The sequence below is a fragment of the Electrona antarctica genome (genome assembly GCF_951216825.1).
Source record: "Electrona antarctica genome assembly, chromosome: 9".
Lineage (NCBI taxonomy): Eukaryota > Metazoa > Chordata > Actinopteri > Myctophiformes > Myctophidae > Electrona > Electrona antarctica.
Window position 1 is genome coordinate 26,154,839 of NC_136790.1, and position 22,264 is coordinate 26,177,102.

At 43.9% G+C, this 22,264-nt stretch overlaps 2 protein-coding genes across 2 annotated transcripts; both read left to right on the forward strand.

The window, feature by feature from the left end:
• The first annotated feature begins 370 nt into the window (after nucleotides 1-370).
• atxn7l2a (ataxin 7-like 2a) lies at nucleotides 371-17,453 on the forward strand. The gene is made up of 10 exons (XM_079510264.1): nucleotides 371-526; nucleotides 1,699-1,767; nucleotides 2,863-3,208; nucleotides 4,191-4,438; nucleotides 6,856-6,938; nucleotides 9,537-9,748; nucleotides 10,816-10,993; nucleotides 13,261-13,385; nucleotides 15,448-16,369; nucleotides 16,994-17,453. Exons 1-10 carry the CDS (start codon nucleotides 397-399, stop codon nucleotides 17,009-17,011), a joined length of 2,331 nt encoding a protein of 776 aa, XP_079366390.1. The 5' UTR covers nucleotides 371-396; the 3' UTR covers nucleotides 17,012-17,453.
• A 622-nt stretch (nucleotides 17,454-18,075) lies between these two features.
• Nucleotides 18,076-22,240, forward strand: cyb561d1 (cytochrome b561 family, member D1). Its single transcript, XM_079509258.1, has 3 exons — nucleotides 18,076-18,785; nucleotides 18,978-19,015; nucleotides 20,533-22,240. The coding sequence occupies exons 1-3, from the start codon at nucleotides 18,626-18,628 to the stop codon at nucleotides 21,037-21,039; spliced, it is 705 nt and encodes a 234-aa protein (XP_079365384.1). The 5' UTR covers nucleotides 18,076-18,625; the 3' UTR covers nucleotides 21,040-22,240.
• The last annotated feature ends 24 nt before the right edge of the window (nucleotides 22,241-22,264 follow it).

Here is a 22,264-nt window from a genome sequence, read left to right on the forward strand (position 1 = left end):
AGAGCATTGTTGATGGCATAATCAACCTTGCTTCTTGGCATGAGGGCTCCTACACCAAGTTGGGCCCAGTTTTCAGCTGCAGAAAAGACCAGGGCATAATTGTGTGGAAATTCTTAGTGACTTGGTGGTCTTTCCGTTGTGGTGGAAGTCATTGTCACACCACCCTAGAAAGCTCTCCACCAGTGCTGATCTTGAAGACCTGCTTCCTGACCTGGGTAGTTGGTGATGATGCCATGGTCCTTCTGACCTTCTTTGACCAAAGACACTTTTACTTGGGGACCAAGTGCATGAGGTGATGAACTGCCTGCGCGCGTGGGTGTTTCGCGAACGCGCACGCAGGAACTTCCTACCCTGGCGGGAGCGCGAGATATGACGTAAGTTGCTTGCCGCGCAGTGATGATGGCGGTGCGTGAACGCGCAGTAAAAGTAATGGCTGCTCTGGAACGGCGGGTGCCTAGCCTCGATGATTTCGTGGGTCAAAGCTGGAGCGCTTGGGCCGAGAGGGCCGGCGTGACAACATCGGATGGTAAGGGACCACCGCATCATCAATATTGCCGGGCATGAGAGCGGATTGATCGATCAGTCGGGGTTTATTTTCGTGGAAACGGAAGGCAGCGCTAACCATGTTACCCAAACAAAGACCCTGCCGGGTCCTAGCGCTGGGTGGGTAACATGTTGCTCTCTCTCCCAGGTCCTAGCGCATACTGACAGGCGTCCAAAGGGGGAATTAATACTAATTGTGGCAGTTTGACCATCATAATGTTGTGCGTTTCTACACGTCGTGGTCGTGGAAATACGCTGCCTGCCGGCAGGTGGGAGCGGCGAGAGAGAGAGGAGGCAGACAGCGGTGGCATCACAGCGGAAGGAAGGGGGCTTGTGTTGTGTGTGTGTATGGATGGTTGGGCGAGCGAGCAACTTCTGGCCATGGGAAGCTATGAGAGAGAGAGAGAGAGAGAGAGAGTGAGAGAGAGAGCTAGCAGCAGGCTAGGCTAACGTGTTAGTAATACGGCTAGCAGCAGCATCATCAGGAGGATAGGATAGGATACAGAGTGACACCGGTGACGGAGGAGGAGTCTGATGCTGTTGCCACCACCATGTAAATGCATTGCTATAACCCAGCCTTTGATATCAGGGAACGTAACTCCGTGTTCTTTTCACCCGATTGAACTTCAGTTTGCACCCAGCATCTCGCCGATTTCTCAAATCAACAGATGTCTAATGTCAGAATGTGACAAGCAGGCAGCATCGTTTTGCGTGACTATTGTCAAGTGGTGGTGGTGCCCTGCCCCGCTCGGAGAGCGAGAGAGTGTGTGTGTGCGCTCAATCATTGTCTGGCATCCCTCCAAGTGCCACTCTGTCCCCAACTATCAAATCTACTCGATGTCCACTACAAATAACATACACATTTGCTGGTGACACAAGCAATGTCATCATGTCATGTATTCCCAATTTCCCCCAATAGATTATTCGGATTCAGAAGCTGTTGATCCTGCCACTGGCAACTGCATGCATGAGCATTTTTATTTCCAGAATGATGTATGAAGTTGACCGATATCAACATTTGAATGTTTTGATAACGGTTTATGGTTCATTGGCTTTGATCTAATCCAGTTTAATTTCAGAGCGTTGAATCACAACAGGTGACCACCGACCCCCTATGTCTGTATATCCTATTGAGCATTGTAATGTGTATTCCAGGGCCTGGTGGAGAAGACTGCAACAAGAATGGCAAGAAGGCAGCTGAAGCCATGTCACTCAGCAAGGAGGGTAAGGTGCCATACCACAGTCTGAGACGGATGGATCTACACTTGGTCCTTGTATCAGTGCTCTTAACCACGTTAAACCCAGTGTCACTATTTTGGGCTATTTTATGTCATCATAGGTGAAAATGTTACAACATTTTCAAAAATGTCAAAATAGTAGATCTACAAGCACACAACGTGTTGCATCACAATGTGTTGAGCCTGTAGATCGCTTTTCGTCGTATAACAATGTACGAGGCTTAAGTGGTTAAAGCTAGATCACATGAATCAATCTGTGAAATTCCAATGTTGTATTATCATCGTTGTCCATCAAGCTTAACCAGTCTTGAATCACCATCGTTTAAGGCCACACAAACTAGTTTATAGCAGGACATACTTACACAATCCTAAAGGTTCTGCATCTAAGGGTGATTGTCATTTTCCCCTAAGCACCCCCCTAAAGACAATGTGGTCGACCAGCACATATTTATACAACATGTATTCTTTTCAGACCTTGTGAATATAAAAAATAATGCCCCTTTATGGTATTAAGTGTGTTTATACAATCCACTGACTTGGAGGCATTTTACCTAGTAGACCAGTATATACAGTATAACAGTTGACTTCAGAAAAACCTTACCTACCATCTGGATACAAGATACAACTTCTTGGAGTTGATGCATGTGTTTGGAAAAATGTGGAAGTGCTGACGATCACTCCGTGCTAAATGCACGGGCAAAAAACGCCCGCCTGCAGTTCCAGCTTTGACCAGTAGGGCTCGGCGGCTTCGACATTGGCCAGCCACTCTGGGGGCTTGGAACAAGCACCCAATAGTAAACTTCCCTCTGCAGGCACAGTGAGTGAATGTCGCTTGGCAGAGACTGTGTGGCCCGAGGTGCTGTTGTGCCCTTTGGCAATCAGCCTAGCAGTCTGCAACAGCAGCTGTCTGACAGACGTGTGTGTGTGTGTGTGTGTTAGAGTCACATGCTGTCTGAAATAGTGAAAATTCAAAATGCACTTAATTACTCTGCCAACCTCCCTTTGCTACCACCACTAGGCGTTTCTTTTACTCTGCCTCTGTCTTAAGACTCTTCACTCTCCCTTCCCTCTTCTCCATCAGACATGTCCATCTTCGGCCATTGCCCGGGCCATGACGACTTCTACCTGGTGGTATGCAGCCACTGTGGCCAGGTGGTCAAGCCGCAGGCCTTTGAGAAGCACTGCGAGAGGAGACACGGCCCACTGACCAAACTATACACGAAACTGCGATCTCCCACACACGCCCCTCAACCCCAGCAGAGACCCCGCCACGGCCACTCCCCTTCCCCTTCCCATGGGACCAATGCCGCTTCTGCTTCCTCCTGGGAAGGGCGGAGTCAAGGTGGTGGGACACCACGTGCAGCTCCGCCTTCCCCTTCGACACCACCCCAATACAGACACCCCAAGAGCTCCAAGGATGGGATACGGTAAGAGAGGTGTAGAACACAGATGAACAATTAAGACAGGAGTGAATTGTAAAAAAGTATTCATATGAAGGACCAAATGGTTCATGCTATAAGTCTGTCCAACTGTTCTTACTGTATACCACAACACGGCAGGCAGCTGAAATGCTAACTGAGCAGTTCCTTAGATTTAACAGTATTGTGCTCTATGTTTCCCATTTTCAAAAGTAGTGGGGAGAAAAGTCAAATTCCTTGAATTTAGTTTGTATAATAGGAGTAGTATGGCTTTGAAATAAAAACTGAAATATCTGGCTGGAAATACCCAAATCAGCTGGTATCTGTTAGCAAAGGTAACAGTTGGACATTATGTTTACTGCTAGTTCCACCATCATCTCTTGTCAACTTATATTTATATCTACCGTAGGTACCATTAGCAATAGCATCTTTGAACACTTTCAAGGCATGAGCTCTAATGTGAAGACTTGAGTGCTTGAGGGCCATTTGAAAAGGTTGTAGAAATGGAGGGTAAAGAGGAAGATGTTGGTACGAAAGGGACATGAGGGGGACATGAGGGAATAGGCAAGTGGAGTTGAGAATCAGGAGAACATGATACACAGACAATTGGTTGGTGTTTGTTCACTGTCCAGTCAAGAGGAGACAGTTGGCCAGAAAGCAGAGGGTAAGACTTCTGATATTAGGCCTGGACACAAACTAATAACATCTGTAGGATCCTTCTCGATCGGGCTGGAACAGTTGACAAATTAATTTATTAATGATTAATTTAAAATCTATTAACAGTGTTTTCTGTAGCGTTACAATCATGTCCCCAAACATAATGAAATGTATGTAGACTACGTACGTTGCCCAATACTTAACTCCCGACCTCGCTTGTTTCTGTTCAGAGTTGACTTTTAGAAACATGTTATGTTCCCATAAATGACATACCGTAACTTGTTTTTACCTGAAGACTGAACTGAAGAGAGCTGTTCTCCATTCTGTCATTCAGACACTCCCCGCTGGAGAAGTCCTCTCACAGCAGTCACTCGGAGGCATCCGTCTTCAAGCAGCCCCCAGCCCTAGAGCCCCCGATGAGCCCTCCGCCTTCCTCCGTCAGAGATCCACCATGGCCCCACGGGGGCACCCTGCCCAGTCGATCTTCGCCCAGCGACAGCCCCTTAACCCCGAAGGACTCGCCTTCAGCCTCCGCAGCTATTAGCCACCGTGTACCCAGACCATATAACAAAGGGGCCTCCAGTGAGTATACTAGATGGAATGAATGGTGAATATGGAGAGTTGGGGATGGAAGCATTGATGTTCCAAAGTAATGAATATTTTGTTACACAGATCTTATGAGAAGTAAGAGACTAAAGGAATGCAATGAAAGGATTTAAGGAACAGAACCAACTAAATGTCTAGAGTCTAGAACAGGGGTTCCCAACCTGTCTATTACCACGGACTGGCTGATGGTTCATAAAATGTTTGTGGACTAGCATGGCAGGGGGGGGCGTCGCGGTCACGCAGCGGCATCATCATACCAAAACACGGAAGACAGTTCTCGACTGGCCTCAAGTAGCCTACCTGCTGCTATATTATATCACAACATAATGTTATATCATTGTCATTGACCATATCATTGATCCTGGTGATGCACGTTATAGATTCACAGACAGAGAACTTGGGATTCCCTTCTCGCGTACCAGTGGGACATGTCCCGCATACGAGCACAGTTACACGTACCAGTGGTTGGGAACCTCTGGTCTAGATTGGTTCATATGGCAAACACTGGTGATAGAGTTAGCAGGTGTGTTTTGATTTGATTAGATTAGATTAGATTAGATTAGATTAGATTAGATTAGATGTCTTTATTATCCACAAGGGAAAATTGTTTTGCTCGGGTCAATGCATACATATACAAATACAATTAAACACCCAGCAAAGTACTAGTAAAATAATTCTAAAGTTTAAAAGCTATTTAAAAGAAAGCAAAGTCTCTCTCCACACCACGAAACACTCATAATTGATGGTCTGCAAGTAGCGTCTTAAGTGTTTTTTGTTTTTGCATTTTCTCCCTAATTTAGTCATTGGCAATGTTGTATAGGCCCTGTCAATGCCAAACTACTGTTTGGTCTGAGAAGAGTGCAGACAACCACGTGTCTCCAGACGCTTCTTCAACAGTGAAGTTTCACTGAGAGGACAATAACATGCACAAAGGAACATCCATCTCCTTCCCCGTTTCACTCCCTGCTGATCAGGCGCCAACCTGTAGCAGTAGCCTGGCCCAGCCAGCGTGCTTTCTGGTCTAGAGGGGCGGGCGCGCTTGGAGCAAGTGCTGGAGAATATTGGTTCACCGATCAGAGCCCCTGCCCCCCTCCGTCCCTCCTCAAAAACCACGGAGAAAACTGATGTCACTATATTGAGATCGGTACCCCTCTGCTCTGTAGTTCACTCACACTCCTAGACCAGGAAATGTCTCACGTTCCCCCAGGCTTTCATTTTTTGAGCCGATGCGAACACAAATAAAAGCCTGGGTACTGAGGCTACTAGTGCAGTGACAGAATACTCTCCTTCGCCGGCTGATCGACCGATTATCAGAAACGGCCGATTATCGGCGCTGATATCGGAAATTGGAGCAAAAAACGTTTTCTTTCCTCTCTATGCAACGAGGCATAAATTAAGGGTATGTGCTCCTCTTTGCAACTGGTACTGTTGAATGGGAGTAGTCCACTGACATGATGAAAATGAATTCTGTACTGGCCATATAAGGAACATGGGTTATTTGAAGTGAACCAGTGAAATGTAAAGTTTTATGGGTTCAAATTTGAATCCTTGTTGTAGAGTCAATCAAGTCGAACAGTTTTATCAGGACTTCATGTAGGCGCCTGAAGCTTAGAGTATATATTAAAGCTGCTATAAGCAATAATATGTCAAAATATGAATGACCTTTTTATTTTTTTGGTATTCAGACAGCCAGCAATGGGTAGAACGCCCCCAAAATAATTTAGTCTCTGTGACACATCTAGGGGCCGCAATCTGCATTCAAAGATGTTCCTAGAAGCTTTGTCATTGGTCGAAAAAAACCTGGTCGCAGTGACTAACCAATCAGGAAGCAGACAGGCAAATCGACCAATGACATTCTAGGAAATTCTTTGAATGCAGATTGCGGCCCCTAGATGTGTCACAGAGACTAAATCTTTTTTGGGAGCGTTCTACCCATTGCTGGCTGTGTGAATACCAAAAAAATAAAAAGGTCATTCAAATTTTGACATATTATTGCTTATAGCAGCTTTAATAGAAACGGCACCCGGAGGAAACCCTGAGGTGAAATGGACATAGTGGCCGAATTTGGTATTGCAGCGCTGGGCCAAACACTGGAACGCGCTGGTCCGTTGACTATCATTGCGCACGTTCATGATGACACGTGAACGCTGAACGCGTGCAATGATAGTTGTTTGGCCCAATCAATCCCAGAATGCACTCTGTTCCTACCCGGAAGGAGGAGTGAAATCGCTTCATGCGCTTTTGAGCAACTTAATGCAAGTGGATGGGAGGAGATATTGGGTGCCGTCTCTATTAATATATACTCTAAGGCCTGAAGAAGCAGGTTGGGTTCTAAGGTGAAACGGTCAGTTGAGTGAGTGTTGTTGAAGCTGAACTGCCCTTTCTGTCTGCAGAGAGAGAGTGTGACCTAGACAAGCACTGCGGCGTCCTGGACCTTGACAGGAAGAAAGTCTGCACACGCCTATTGACCTGCAATGTAAGAGAAACACAAACATGCACACATTGAGCTAGCCCAGTGGCCCCGAGTCCCATTTTATCTATTGTGCTATTGCTTCCTCATTTGTCCGGCTCACCTGCCACTCATTCACCCAAATGTTTTTAAACCATCCACGTTATTTACGGCATTCTCTATTGTTTCTTGCTACACTTTTTTCACTTTCTCCAGCTTTTATTTTCTTTGCTAGCGTCATTGTCATTCAGTAAATAGGTGACAGAGGCTTATTTTCAGCAGGCAGTGCCATCCCCTCTGCTTTTGACCCAATTCTATCCACTCACCCAGAGTCTAGAGGAAATGAGGTTATGAGACGGTGGCCTCCCATTTCACAGACAATAGCAACAAGAGTCCTATTGAACTGATGACACATCACATCATCTCTGCAGATTCAACCTCTGAGTGATACAGAGAAACCTTTACATGCAAGGCTAAATCAACTTTAAAGCTTGAAAAATATAGAAAGGATATTAAATTGTTCCTTAGAATTTGATCAGTCATTGTTTCACTCTTGTTTCTTTGTCTTTTATTTGGAAGTGTGTTTTAGCTTTTTATTAAAGCGAGACGTACTTTTAGAATAGCATTCTTGACTTCCAAAATTATGTTTTGCACTTGCCAAATTGACGAATAAACAGGAATACCAGCCAGGGACAAAGATGTAACGGCACATGGCTGGTGTTATTCTTTACAGCCTGGCTGCAAGGCCAAACTGTCTAGAACACTATTTGTCTTGCCTGGCGAAACAAAAGTGAAACTGAAACACGTAAAAGTTGCATTGCTATTGCATGTAAAAAAAACAACAACATAGACAATTCTGTGATTCTCTTACACTGACATTGTTCTTGAATACTGTGAAGCACTTTTTTATGAATATCGCTATTTCCACACCACACTAGGACATGCACACATGCAGCTTTGGTTCTGAATGCAGCATTATAATTAGTGTAGCTTTGTTCACTTAAGATTGGTCTGTCTGTCTGTCTGGCTCTACAAATAACTCCACATACTGTAGAAGCAATCGTTAATCTGTCATCATTAATAACTGTTAATCAGTGCAAATATGAAGCCGTCTTTTTACTTTCTGTTTACTCTTACCCTTGGTCCTCATACTGGGCTCACTCTGAGGTTGTCCTAGCACAGTCCGGAGTGAGTGTTAAGTGCATTCTCAATATAAAACCCTGCACCCTAGGATTTGTACACCAGACACACTTGCTGAAGTTAAAAATAGTGAAAATTATCTATAAGATCTACAAGCTCAAATCTCACATTGTGGTGAAGATCACAAGATGACATTTTGTCAACGTTGTGCACAACTCTGTGAAATGATGTGGTGGATAAGATCAGCGTTATTGTTTTACTGTCAGAAAATATAGTTCAGCACATGTAATCCGATCTCACAGATCAGTGCCCTTAGTCTCAAGCCTCAGGCCTCCGAGCACAGGAAGAGTCCTTATATGGTCGCTGTTGTCTGAGAAAGAGGAAGTAACCGATGAAGAGTGTGAAAAGCCACCCCACCTCAGGATGATTAACAGGAAATGACAGGAGAGAGGGTGAAGAATCGGAGGGAAAGAGCTTCCCTTAAAGTCTCACTGTATCGTGTGCATTAAGGTCCAGTAGCTTGATGTATTGTCATTCTTTCCCACACTTAATTTAAGGAACACCATATGCTTAGATCATTTTTGTGGTTTGCAATGTGCAGTTGCACTGCAACGTAATTAGCTTTCTGTTATAAAAAGCATTAGATGTGGAAATGAGAATGCAACGTTTTTGTTTTGTTCTTTTCAATTTGTTTATTAACTAGTCCAACAAAAATGCAAATGGACTTGCCATGACATGGTTGTCCGCTTCTATCCAGTGCAGTATATTAACATAATTTCCACCAGGATCAATTAATAACATGTCAGGATATCGTGCCGTTCAACCCTTATTTTGAAGATCCAAAACACCGTGACCGGATGTTGTCAGCTTAACAATTTGACTGCCACCTGGTGTTAATTTGTTAATGTTGTGTGTTGACTCTCGACCGGATGTTATTGTCTGCCTGGAGTATGATCAGTACTGGCCGTGGCAACATTACTACGACCACTAGGCTCTAATAACTAGGCAATAAGCGTTGTTTTGACCAGAAATGCCGCCTGGGAGGGGCATTTGGAGACTAAAGCGACTAGGGTCTAAGCTAATATTCGAAGCTAATGTGAGTAGCCTTTCCACTAGATCGGATTAAACACATTTATACAACTGAATAAACGTAGGCTACGCATTTTGGCAGCATCGCTTCCCAACAAATAACGCAGGCTACGTATTTTGGTGGGGAAACTTATGTTTTTGCATGTAGCTGAAGCCTGTGGTTGCAAGGATGTTTCAGACAGAGCTTTATTAGAAAGAATAACCTGTCAAAACATTTTGTCCACTTTTCAATATTTCAAAATTTAAAATGTTAATTTTTCAATAACGGAAAAAAAGTTTAGTTCCGAAGTGTCTGCCGTAAACATTGGCTGATGTCAATTAATCATCCTAATCAGTGGTTAGATGATATGATTACTAGTGTTACTCCCAACTCACTGTATGTATTTGTTCCCACAGATCCACTCCATCCACCAGAGGAGGAAGGTGATGGGACGCAGTAGGAACTTTGACCAGCTGGTGGCAGAGCTAAAAACCAAGGTCCGTGACAGAGGGTCCCAAGCCCTGGAGGGGTGCTCCTCTGCTGGTCGTTCTCCCAGTCCAGAGACCTACGAAGAGCCAGCTGGATCCCCACACTGCAGGAGGCTACTGTCCAACCTCCCTGCCTTTAGGTCAGTGAGCCTTACTGGTACTAAGCATTTCCTATTAAACAAGTTCTGGCATGTTACTAGTTGGTGTAATAATTATTGCCCATGGACTTTGCAATCTTTTTTTAATGGCATGGATCTAAGATTAGATCTTAGATCTAAGGCTATGATCTGTGCTGATATCCATTGAACTAGTATTAAAGTAATCTTATCTTAAACCTTGGTAGGAAAAAAAACACAATACACTGATCATTACGCTCTTCCCCCCATTGCTCTCCCTATGTTGAGACAAACAGCCTTGATCATTGACTTGCAGTCGAATATTACAGATTTTTCCACATAAAATAGTCAATACCTTTTTGGAAACAAACAAAATATCATCAAATGTTTTTGTCACTAAAGAAAGATGAATTTACTGCATTTTACCTGCATTATCACCAGGAATGTTGGTGTACCGCACATTAAGTAAGACTACAAATAGTTGCAGTTAATAAATAGACAAACAAGTGAATAAACGTTTTAACAAGCGTTATGATTGGTCTATTCCAGTTAGGGTCCGTGTCTATAAAAAGTATTTTTGGACTGGAGAAGTGCTTCAGATATCATGTCTAGAGTGCACTGAGCGAGACGCTTCCGGCAAGTTTCTTCTAAATATGCATGTTTTGTGAGACTTTTTGATGACTCATCACTTCACAATATTATTCAATATGGCAGACAGAGTGCAGTAAAGTTAGAAATTGCACATTTCACTGAACAGTATAGGTATGTGGGCTTGTATAGCTTTAGCATATAGACGTTAGCAAGTGATGCAATGCTAGTGTGCTACCTACCATATAATCTGGTGCACAGTGGCCGGCCACAGGGGTCCTCAAATTGGACACAGGTGGCTTTTGATAGCCGGTGTGGCTGGTCCGACGCTACCCGGCCGGCCTAGGCGCGAAAAACCGCCACCTGCGGAGGTTGAGGGACCGCCCTTGTTTTCAGACTGTTATCACAGTCATCATTGACATTTTTCATGTTGTTCTTAATCTGTTATATGGTGGTTTCGAATTTACGAATGAGCTTTCAAATTGTCATGCTGCTTTTCTCAGCCGTTCCAGGTCCTCATCAGAGAGCGATCCAGAAGAAGAGAAGCATGATGAAGGGGCTCTCCGTGCCCCCTCGCCTCTTGTCCATGGACGCATCTCTAGTGATGAGAGTGAGGGGGAAGGACCCGAAGAACCTGTTGAATTATCGTCTTCTTCTTCTCCTCATCCCACACCTCTGGCAGTAAGACAAATATTCGTGTGTGTGTGTTGCATTTGGGCTAGATGGAAGGAGCCCTCTATTGTTGTTTTACATATATTTTTTTTTATCTGATAGCGGTACTTTACGCTATTATGCTTGTATTTGAACAAATACATACATTTTCATTTTAATCACACTAATGGTGGAGAATTGTCAGTTAGAGTGATGGCAGTTGGGTGTTGGAAAATCAAAGCATTGTTTCTATGAGGCCAGTGTATGTTTTAATTGTTGTCTCCACCAGGCCGAAGGCATGGGGAGAGAGTATGTTTTGCACTCCGTCCGTGTGTGTGTCCGTCCGTGTGTGTGTGTGTCCGTCCGTCCGTCCGTCCGTCCGTCTGTGAACAGCTAATCTCCGGTACCGTTAACCCGGTCGATGTCAGAATTTTGCACACACACTCCCTGGATGCCAACGATGAACCTCTGCCCCAGAATTTCCAGAACGGCCTGTTATAGCGCCACCAGGAGGCCGCTTTGTGCAAAACACGTTTTTGGACAGTACACCTACAGATTTTGTCCAAACATCACGCAAATTGGTACACAGTCTCTCTAAAGCCATTCAACAAAACGGGTCTTTCAGATTTCTCAGACTCCATCCTGATTGGCTAAGATTGGCTTCCAAAGTTTGCAGGAGTGCTCAGTTTCAAACAAAATGCTGCAAATCATGGACACAACGTGTGATTTCCGTGAAATTGTGCACGCACATTCCCACTAGGCCGAGAAAGAAATGCCACGTGAACATTTTCAACTCAGCCTCGTGGTGGTGCTATAACTCGCCGAAAAGTGTTTTTACCTCTAACTGCACGGATCTGTGGATAACTTTGTATGCCAACTCCCTAGAGGCAAAGGAAAAACCTTTGCCTGGAATTTTTCACATCTGCTCTTTATAGCGCCACCAGGAGGCCGACATATGTAAAAGACATTTTCTAATATTTCTCCTTCAGATTTTATCTTTTATCTTTTATATTTCACGCAAATCGGTACACATGCTCTCCATAGCCATGTGATCAAGACGCATTTGTTTGATTTCTCATAATCCACCTTCATTGCCTACGAATGGCTTCTAAACCTTTCAGGAGTAGCCCGCTTTGTACAAATTGCCACAATTACTCAACGCAGCGTCCGATTGCGGTTAAAACTGTGCATGCATATTCCCACTAGGCTGAGGAAGAAATGGCACTTGACAGTTTTCAAATCAGCCTCATGGTGGCGCTACAACAGGCCAAGCCGCGTCACACACACACACACACACACACACACACACACACAAAACATCCTCCTGATGGAGACCTGTGCCCAGAAGGGCACTTTTTCTAGTTCTCAATGCAAACGACACATATTTACACTATGCTAAAAAACACCAGCAGTGTGAAGAGGTGCTGAATGTGTGCAGGAAATCCGGATTCAGATTCCGGTTAGAACATGAAAGTTAGTCATCATTGCACCTTTTTAAAGAACCAAAGATTTAAGCTGTTTGTTGTGGACATACTTGCTGGTTTTGTTTCAGCGCCTGATTTTTAGTAGACTTTTCTTTTGGAAGCAGCAGCCTCCATTAGTATGGCAACCAGACTATTGTAATTGTAACACTTTATTTATTCTTTCTAGAGTAGACCTTTTTTAAACGCTACTCCTCCCACAGTTTTGGCAGAACGCACTTGAGCCATATCTCAAATCGACCGGCTTCATCGGGAATGGTGTGCTTGCTCATTGCTAAGAGAAATGTTTAATCTATTTATCCGTGCATTAAATTTCCCCATTGACATGAATGGGAAAATGCGAAAACTCACATTCAAGTATTATTTCCTCGGAGACCGTTAGGGCTATAGTTACAAAGTGGAGGTTCATAATAATTACTAAAATGAATTAACTTATAATTATGTCGGCCGTAATCATCGTCTGAAGTTAGTGGGAGGGGCCTAGTTTACAAAAAATGCCACAAATCACGAACGGAATGTCCAATCCATCCCAAATTCCTGCATGTCGCAGGTGGGTTAATCAACCCAGAGCCAAAAGCAATTCCATTTTCATCCACAGGGGTGCCGACGTTCCGTAAATGCAACAAATGTAACCGTTTGTTGCAGAAAAAATATTTTTGGGGGGATAAGTCCCCTCTAATTTACTTCCGCATGATCACAGGGGTGACGTGACATTGTAATTGGCTGGCCTATGTACGTGATCGCGGCAACCACACTTTTCTAGTTTAAATCGTACTTGAATGATATTTGTGTAACCATTCTGCATCCTTCTTGTAGGTTTGTTCATTTGGCAGTCACATGCTGGGCCATGGTGGTGTCTATACATTTGACAGGAGGCTTCACCATCTGAGGTCAGCTCTCAGCAGTATGGTGGAGCAGCACATCAGCGCCCACCTCTGGAAGTAAGAAGCCTTGCATCTCAAACTGTTCATGTCAAATACTTACAGAGAGAGAGAGCGAGAGAGAAACAAACAATATCAGGACAATCTGGCTTGAAATTTTGGGCATGATATGTACAGTATTTAGCTATTTTCAAATGCTGGTGACAATTAAAACCACCACTGCTTTTATGTCTTATTTTAGATGGACTGTTTTATTAGGATAATGCAAACATAATAAGTAAATGCATTCAAAAACAAACGAAAGAAAACATACAAATATTGATAAATTCACACACAAAAAATGCACTTCAAACAATAATGCAAAATAATTATAAATAAATAAATTAAATAAATAAATAAATAAAAATGCTGATGACAGCACTTTTAGATATGGTTGACCTGTTGGTTGCTCTTTTATTTTTCTCACTTCACTGTCAGCTGGAAAACTGTCAATTAAATTATTTATTTGTGTTTTTTCAGAAAGCAAGTTCTCATTGCTTGTGCCTTTCCAGGCCACTTGAAAACAAGCGGTTACAATGAACCAAGAGATACTGTTTAGAGCTAAAAACTAAAACACTTCCAGACTGCATCCAAGGGTTGTTCTCAATGAGAGAGAGAGCTGTTATTCACATTCACAGGAAAGGATCAACGTGAAAAGTAGATGTATATAACGATAAAGGGTGTCAAGCTGTGGAATAGATGTGATGATGAATTGAAAGAATGTTATGGGTAAACTTAAGAAGGTATTCAAAAACAAAGTAATTAATAGCTACACAGAGTAAAGTTACAAATCAAGTGTTACTAGGATTTTGGTCATAGTGCTTAATTATCTATGAAGTGTCATTTTTGGGGATAGGACATTACTGTTGCTATTATTAGCACATTGGGTTTAAAAAAATAAAAGGCATGTAAGCACTTTTATTTTATTTCTTTACTTGAATATTACATTGTTCAGTAGAAAACCTGAAAAAGGGGTATACATATATATTTTAATTTTTTAAGTTAAATAACAAAAGGGTAGACATAATTAGCTTAGGCTTCAGTCCATACCTTTTTTTTTCCAAACTATGAAAAACTGTGAATTAAGAATGTTTTTGTATGGAACTAAACTAAACTAGTTCAACCAATGCAGCAAGAGAGAAATACAGAATCTGTTTCTCATAGTGGTACTCCAAATAATTTGTCTTTATTTTTTAGGAATGCTAAGGATTACTTTTGAGTATTACCCTCACTGTTGTCGACCGATCGGCAAAATGTCCATTGTATTGGTGGTCACACTTGCCCGATTATGTCACCATTTATCTGCAGATGTGACAAAATACTTAATTCTGCATCATAATCAAGCCAACTCCAGCAGTTGGCGTCAGTGCGGCTGCAACTTTCTCCTGACAAGCACTTGGAAGTGTAGGAGTTGCATTATATTTACTTTGACTCTGTTCCACAGATTAATATTGTGAAAATAGCTGATCTTCAAGCTCACAACTCCTCGCAGCGTGAGGCGTTGCGAGCTCGTAGATCAGCTATCTCTTTCTTATATTATTTGACAATTTGGCCAATGTTTGACCAGTTTATTACTTTTGATGCAGTAATGGTATTTTTTCATTTAATTACATTTTTTATTTAAAAAGTATTTTAAGTCCTTAAATTGTCACTTTACTGTCATCTGTGGACCCCCCCAAAATCATGTGGGGATCCCCCTGGGGTTCCCAACCCACAGGTTGAGAACCACTGCTCTAATACATGATTTTTACCATGATTATTGCCCGGCATTTGGTGAAGAATCAGAATCACTATACATTTTGGAATCAAAGGGTCACACTCAGAAACAGTCAATTTGCTTAATAATCCATCATGCATATGATGGACGATTTAAATTAAGCTATATGAACTTTTAGCCTTTACATTTGATGCTGCAGCAGACTGGAGTGAGTGCGCTGCAGGTGTGTGAAGCTCTCTCTGCTGGGGCTGCCTTTCAATTAGAGCTAGACTAGAGACATTTATAACCAATGGGGCAAGTGGAAGGCCATTTATAATGTTGAGCACTGACAAAGAAAATGTATGTCTTGAATTCTTGCCTACTCAGGAAAATACCTCAAGCCACAGACCTTCAGTCTGCAAGCCCCTCTACCAAGGCTGTCACCTCCTCCTCTCCTTCATCCTCCACGTCGTCGTCCTCTTCGCTGCATTCTAAAGTCCGCACAGGAAGTCACATCAGCTCCTCCCTCAAAACCACCTCGTCATCCAGTCGTGGACCGGGGAGACCCTCTACCACCAGCCAGCCAGAGAATCTGGGGAGCAGCAGTAGTGTCAGTGGCAGTGACCATCTACCTGCTCCAGTGAAGCCGGCAGCAGCACGTCAGATGGGGCCTGGTAGGCCTAAGAACCCGGTAGGCCGGCCCAGCAAGCAGATGCTGAAGCTCCGGGAGGAAGCGGCCTCAGCTGCTGCTGCACTCCGCAAACGCAAGGCCCCATCGCAGGAGGGCGAGCACTCTGGCCCCGACAGGAACTGCATAATTCTCCAAGACAGGGGCCGCCCGCCCTCCACCTCTTCCTCTAAGACCTCCACCCCCTCGCCCCTCCCTCACGGACAGACCAACGGCACGCTCTCCCCTGTGAGCAAGCCCCGCCCCCAGCCATCCCCGTCGGAATCCCATTCTCCGGCTGCCACGGCGGCCTGGTCATACAAACGGACACACACCCCCACGCCGGCCCACTCCTCACCCCCTGACAGTGCATCGGCCAACTCTCACAGTCGGGTGTCGGGGGATTCAGGACTGCATGGACGGGGGGGTGGGGGTGGGAGCTATGAACACAGGGGGCTGGTGAAGAAACGCAAGGGGGGCAACAACGGGGACCCATCACCGCCCTCCAAGCCCTCTGTGCACCGCACACCATCTTCCTCCTCTTCATCTTCCTCCTCTCCTCGCTCAAACTTCTACCCCTGGAAGGACAGTAAAGGTGGAGTGCTGGCTGGGGGGGCGGAGAAGAAACTGGGCACACAGAAGGTGAGTCTGGTGTGAGGGGAAGAATGTGGACAACATTTATTTAATATTGCGTACGAGTACCAATGCGAGTCCCCACCCAACAAGTGAAATCAATTTAGGCAGGATGCTCAGTAGTCTGGGTGCATACGTTGGTTAGACATACCATCCTGCACTCCCGACATGTGCTGTGGGTTAAAACGAACCCCTGAGTGGTTAAAAATCAACTGTGGCGTCCGTGTGCAGTTAGGGTTAGGTTTTTGGTAGGATGTCGGACTCAGTCAACCCATTGAGTTACATTGCATGCTCATTCTTTTAGCACATAAACAAACAAAAAGCAGATTCTGGCAATGTATGTACAAGTTTTTTAACTTTATTTTTTTTAATAAAATTGTCAACTGATGGTGATTTTGCCATTTGGAGTAGGATTAATTAATTTGTTTATTCAAATGTTGGAACATGTGCGCAGGTCGCACTTGGATATGAAAAAACCAGTAAGACACCTGAGGGTGAGAAGCGACCTCGACCTAAAGGGAGAGGTTGCGTGCACTGGCTTGCCATTCCAGTGCAAATAAATATACAGACTTGTTTGTATTACTAAAGTCAAAGACATCTCATATTCTTTTGTTGTCTCATATCTTCCCACAGCCAAAACTGCACCATTAAGTGTGCCTGCCTTACAAGCCACTATGAGGGAGCCAGCTCTACAGTCTGGGACTGTGACCACAGGACTCTAAATGTGTTCTATATGTGTGCTTGAATACCCAAGCCAATGTTTGTGTGTGTGTGTGTGTGTGTGCATCTGCCTTTGTGTAAGGAAGCCTATATGTTGTAGGCTCAAGTGTGAGTGTGTCGAGTTGTGTTTTTGTATGTGCACAACTAGTAGAATGTGAATTCTGCGGTCCTCATTGTCTGAATCAGACGTGGGTATGCGACTATGCGTGTATATCTGTGTGTTTGCTGTTGTATGGATGAATGTCGGGATGAGTGGGGGTAGAATATCAGTGTATGAATTTAGAAATACCTCAAGACCATCTGGTTATGCTGCTATATGAAAAATATGTTGGTTTATTAAAAAATGGATTAAAAATGTCCTTTACACTTGGAAGTTGTGAATTGTTCGATTTCTTCATAATTCTTGTTTGTACACAATTTCACTGATGTTATTACATCTCTATTGCATGTATCAAATTAATTTAATGCCATCAGACACCCTCTGCAGTTCAGACGAGTTATACCTGTATACCATGATAGAATGAAAAGGTTTTTAGTGTACCCTGTTTTAATTTTCCTTGGATCTTTTTATTCATTTCTAGTATGCCATCTGAATTCCACCCTTGAAACAGGTATGGCCTGCCTGTTCACATAATATATAACAATGGTTACAATTACAAATGGCTCTCAGCAGGTGAGGTAAGGCTAGCTGCCTGCGTCAGGACCATAGAAACGGTGGCTGGGCCCACCCCACATTGAAAGAATGCATTATGCAGTTTTGCGACTCAGAAAATGGCATCTGCGTCTTTGATGTTTGGAGGTGCAGTCAGGTTCCCGAGGCTATTGGATACCTAATCTGCACTACACGGGCTGGCGGTGACGTTGATGTTTTTCCAAAGGGAGGGCGCATACAGTACATCCCATTGCCTGAAGGGACTGTCGCTCTTGCATAGGTTGGATTGGCTTGAAATAACCTCCTGGACGATGGCATGTATAGTTGATTCATCATGTTGTCACTTGCCGGCTTGTTGTCAGATGTTCATTTCAGGAAGTGCACAGACGAGATGAGGACGGCACCTGGTCCACATGATGGATTATAACGTTACTGTAACGTCTTTACACCGTTATACTCTGTTTTAGCACAATTGTATGGTTTGATATGTGCTGTCCGAGGTCGGAGCTGTGTTGTCAATGGATGCTGTACAAGCCAGGAAACGCTCCCGTTTGTTTGGACGGTCTGTGTTTACTTGGGAGGATTTAAAGATCTTTTAATCCGGCGGAAAACACCGAACACAGTTTGTACTAGCGCCAAGAAATGTTACTGGGTGAAGATGTCCCATCCACTGTCTCTTTGGCCAACTGAAAGACAACACATTTCGGTTGAAGCTTGGCTCATTGATGGATCGCACTGCGCGCTTTATTTGAACACATTCTAATAGGTCTCTCAATGTAATAATAGGCAAAATAAGCGCATCGTCCCACTGGGAAACCCCCTGCCTACACGCAGTGTCAGTAATGGTACCAGGCAGCATCTTCTGCAGGTAGCAGTGCTGCCGGAGACGGGAGATGCGGTCGGATGTGGTGGAGTACAGTCCGGTAGGAGAGGGGCTGGTGATGAGTGAGTTCTGGCTGTACGCGTGGATGCGGAGGGTGTCGGTGATAGCGGCTCATGTCACCGCGCTGGGCCTGACCGTCCTCATTTCACTCTTATCCCGTCCTGGAACAAGTAAGCACATAAGTCATAATAAGCCTCAAGTTTATGTCTATGAGATGCAGAGTCATTTTGAACACTTGCATTAAACCCCTTGCTTTATACAGATGGTGATGGTGAAACCACATTGTTTACGATTTGATGTTGGGAGCCTATCTTGGTCTCTACAGGTTTATAATATGATTTTGTTTGTTTTTTTCATTCTAGGTCTGTTTTCCTGGCATCCAGTGTGTATGTCTGTTGCAGTAAGTCCAGTCAAGTAGTCACACACACACACACACACACACACTTACTTACTTTAGCTGTTTATTTGAATCCACAAATTACAATTCATTTGACAGGGAAACAAATATAACAGGGTTGACAGACAGTTCATGGGCAGGGCACCTAAGGATACACATGACACCTTCTCCTCCACACAGACAAACTGCCTATAACAGCCGAAACAGAGCAGTATATTTGGCAAGTTGTTTGGCTTTGATCTTTGTCATACCAGCTGTTGTTTTATGTACATGGCCCAGGCTTCCAAATATCAGTATGGCGAATACTGTACCCAGAATATAGTACCCAGGGTTTGTTATGATTCTAAGTAATGTTGGGCACGCACGCGCACACACGTACTTTACACTGATCTCGTTACACATGAAACTGTTAAACCAATCCTTGTTGCTAGCAAAATATGTTAGATGTACTTTCTTTCTTGAATCACGTCATATGTCATACCAAAAAATATTTTCAGCTGTTTTAATTTTCAACATTCAAGAAACAGCCCTGGGTTGCACTTTTATCTCTGTGCTTTAACAATTCTAACCTGCACCAGGATACCTGCCCACGTCTTGATTACAGTTTTAACCGGTGTACCGTACACTACACTAGGCAACTTAAGGCAAGAGAAGAAAACAAACACACACCAATGCTATTATCCACACAGTAACAAAAGCCAAGGAGGGGCAGCAGTGTTTTGTTCAAGGACACTTTTGGGAAGGTTTGATTCTCACTGTGACTTGTTAAAACTGCACCACCCTATCATCCTACCTTTTTTTCTGATGAGTATTCCATAATTTCTTCCCTCTAATATTCTCTATCCTCTAATATTCTAATATTCTCTGCACCATGTAATCTCCCCTGCTCCCTTTCTTTTCTCCTCCATCCCTTCTCTCCGTTGTGAATAATGGATAGTGGAGTTTGGTACAGGCTGGTGCATGGTCACTGCCTGGTTGACTTCAAATGCCCTGGGCACTGTGATGTTACCAATGAGCTATACTGTTACAACCTGACCTAGAATGCTGCCGTGTGTGTGTGTGTGTGTGTGTGTGTGTGTGTGTGTGTGTGTGTGTGTGTGTGTGTGTGTGTGTGTGTGTGTGTGTGTGTGTGTGTGTGTGTGTGTGTGTGTGTGTGTGTGTGTGTGTGTGTGTGTGTGTGTGTGTGTGTGTGTGTGTGAGAGACTTAGTTTACAGCATCACTAACAATGATAAACGGACTTGAGGCACAAGCATATCTTATTCTTTGTCAGCCACAATGTTTTCCTTTGTCACGAACTGCCTGTGACAGATGAGCTAGTGTGCGTGTGTGTGTTCTCCACTCCTTCATTGCTTTTGTGTTGTCGTATTGACAACACACACAAAGAATACTATTTAGCGCATTCCATCTGTCATCTCATTATTAACCCCTTCAAACACATCACAAACCAAGTTTTACCTTTTATAATATATAATAAACCACACATTAATTGTTTCCTGTCATCCTTTTCCCTCTTTCTCAGTATTGCCTGTTACTGACAGAAGGAATCCTCCTCTTCTCCACCGAGGGATCCCCCTTCTGCTTCAAGTCCCGTCTGGGCAAAGTGCGCCTCCACTGGTTCTGCCAGGCACTAGTCCTCATTACTGCAGTCACCGGAGCAGGCTTCATGGTGGCCAGCAAGAATGTCTCGGAGCGCCCCCACTTTGTCAGCTGGCACAGCCTGCTGGGTGTGGGCACCCTGGCCGCCACCTTTCTCCAAGCTACCTGCGGTGTGTGCCTGCTCTTCCCCAAGCTGATGCGGGTCGCCTCCCCTCCCCGACTGAAGCTGTATCATGCCACCTGTGGCCTTGTAGTCTACCTGCTGGCCACGGTGACTGTGGTGTCCGCCATGTACTCCGACTGGTTCCAGGCGACGGTGCAGGGGGCCGCGTGGTGGGCCTTTGTCCTGCTCCCCCTCTTCCCGGCTCTGGTGGTCATGAACCAGATTACAAATGCCTACTTACCACGCAAGAAGATCATCACCAGCTAGGATGCTTTGTTCCAAATAACTATGTAATGAGGTCATTGAGATGCCCCAAAAATAAGCACATGCGTGCAGTAGAATCCTCGTGTGTAAAAAACACTACGTAGAAATATTTTACTGTGAACATAACACGCTGAATGTACTGGGGCATGGACTGAGAACCCTGACAGACTACTGAAGGTACAACTTGCACATGATTGTCTCATTGGCTTGGTTTCTTTGTCTGGTGGTCTCTTTGGAGCCACAGTTGCACATAAAGTATTTATCCAGCAGAGCAATGGGCTCAGAGAGACTGCACTGTATTTAGACTGGTTTCCCCAAAGACCGCAAAGCTAGTGGTAAAAGTGGGGAAAGCAGTGTTGCTGACAGTATACCAACTCATTTGAATTAGTATTTATTTATCCTCCTGGTTTTGCGTTGTCTGCCTTTGCAACCTTTAGCTGCGCTGAGCTACTGCGACTTATTCTATCGAGTGCAGAAATACGACCCCTTTGTTTTCCATTAGGCCTTTTGCCTCATATTTTTTAAACCATACTATATAGACCCTTCACTGTCACTGTAGACCTTCCAGTGGGTAAATAACACAGCTGAAGGTACTGACATTAATGTTGTGTGTTTCATTTCACCTAAATGAAACACCCACAATTAACATCAATATTCCTGCTGTGAAAAGGCTCCCGTGTCTCCTTTCAGTCAGCCAATGAGGGCATGTGTGCTGCTCGTCTTGTTTTGTGATACAATACAAGTAGATGCTATTCGCTATCTCCTTGTGAAGCTGTGGGTTATTTTTTTTTAGAAATGTGTTACAATAACCACATTGAATGCACAAAGACCTGTTGGATGTATTGACATACCAGCAACACCATGACTTGATCCCTGTTCTTGTTTGATAAGTGACCTGCGCTTAATTATGCAACAAAAACCTTTGACACTGTTTTACCTTAAACAAAGTCATACACTACCATCTCGTAGGTCAACTGTTTTACTATTATATTTTCTGTTCCTTATATTTATTTAAAGATCAAGCATCTGTCGTGACTGTAATGGGCTTGCCTGAGTTTTTAGGTGGGGCTAGTGTGTGCAGCAGGCTGCAAATTTCAACCTGTAGAATAGATGGCAGCACTGACATCAGTCACTGAGTATTTTCAGTTTTATACTATTTTGGAAATGTTGATATATGGCTAGGAATAAAAAGTACCAGACTGTTTTAAGGTTGTGTTGGTGTTTATTC

Coding starts and splice junctions, on each gene's coding strand:
- atxn7l2a (XM_079510264.1), top strand. CDS start 397: ATGATGGCGGTGCGTGAACGCGCAGTAAAAGTAATGGCTGCTCTGGAA. Junction 6,939..9,536: donor CACGCCTATTGACCTGCAAT/GTAAGAGAAACA, acceptor TTGTTCCCACAG/ATCCACTCCATCCACCAGAG. Junction 9,749..10,815: donor TCCAACCTCCCTGCCTTTAG/GTCAGTGAGCCT, acceptor TGCTTTTCTCAG/CCGTTCCAGGTCCTCATCAG.
- cyb561d1 (XM_079509258.1), top strand. CDS start 18,626: ATGCGGTCGGATGTGGTGGAGTACAGTCCGGTAGGAGAGGGGCTGGTG. Junction 18,786..18,977: donor CTTATCCCGTCCTGGAACAA/GTAAGCACATAA, acceptor TTTTCATTCTAG/GTCTGTTTTCCTGGCATCCA. Junction 19,016..20,532: donor CAGTGTGTATGTCTGTTGCA/GTAAGTCCAGTC, acceptor CCTCTTTCTCAG/TATTGCCTGTTACTGACAGA.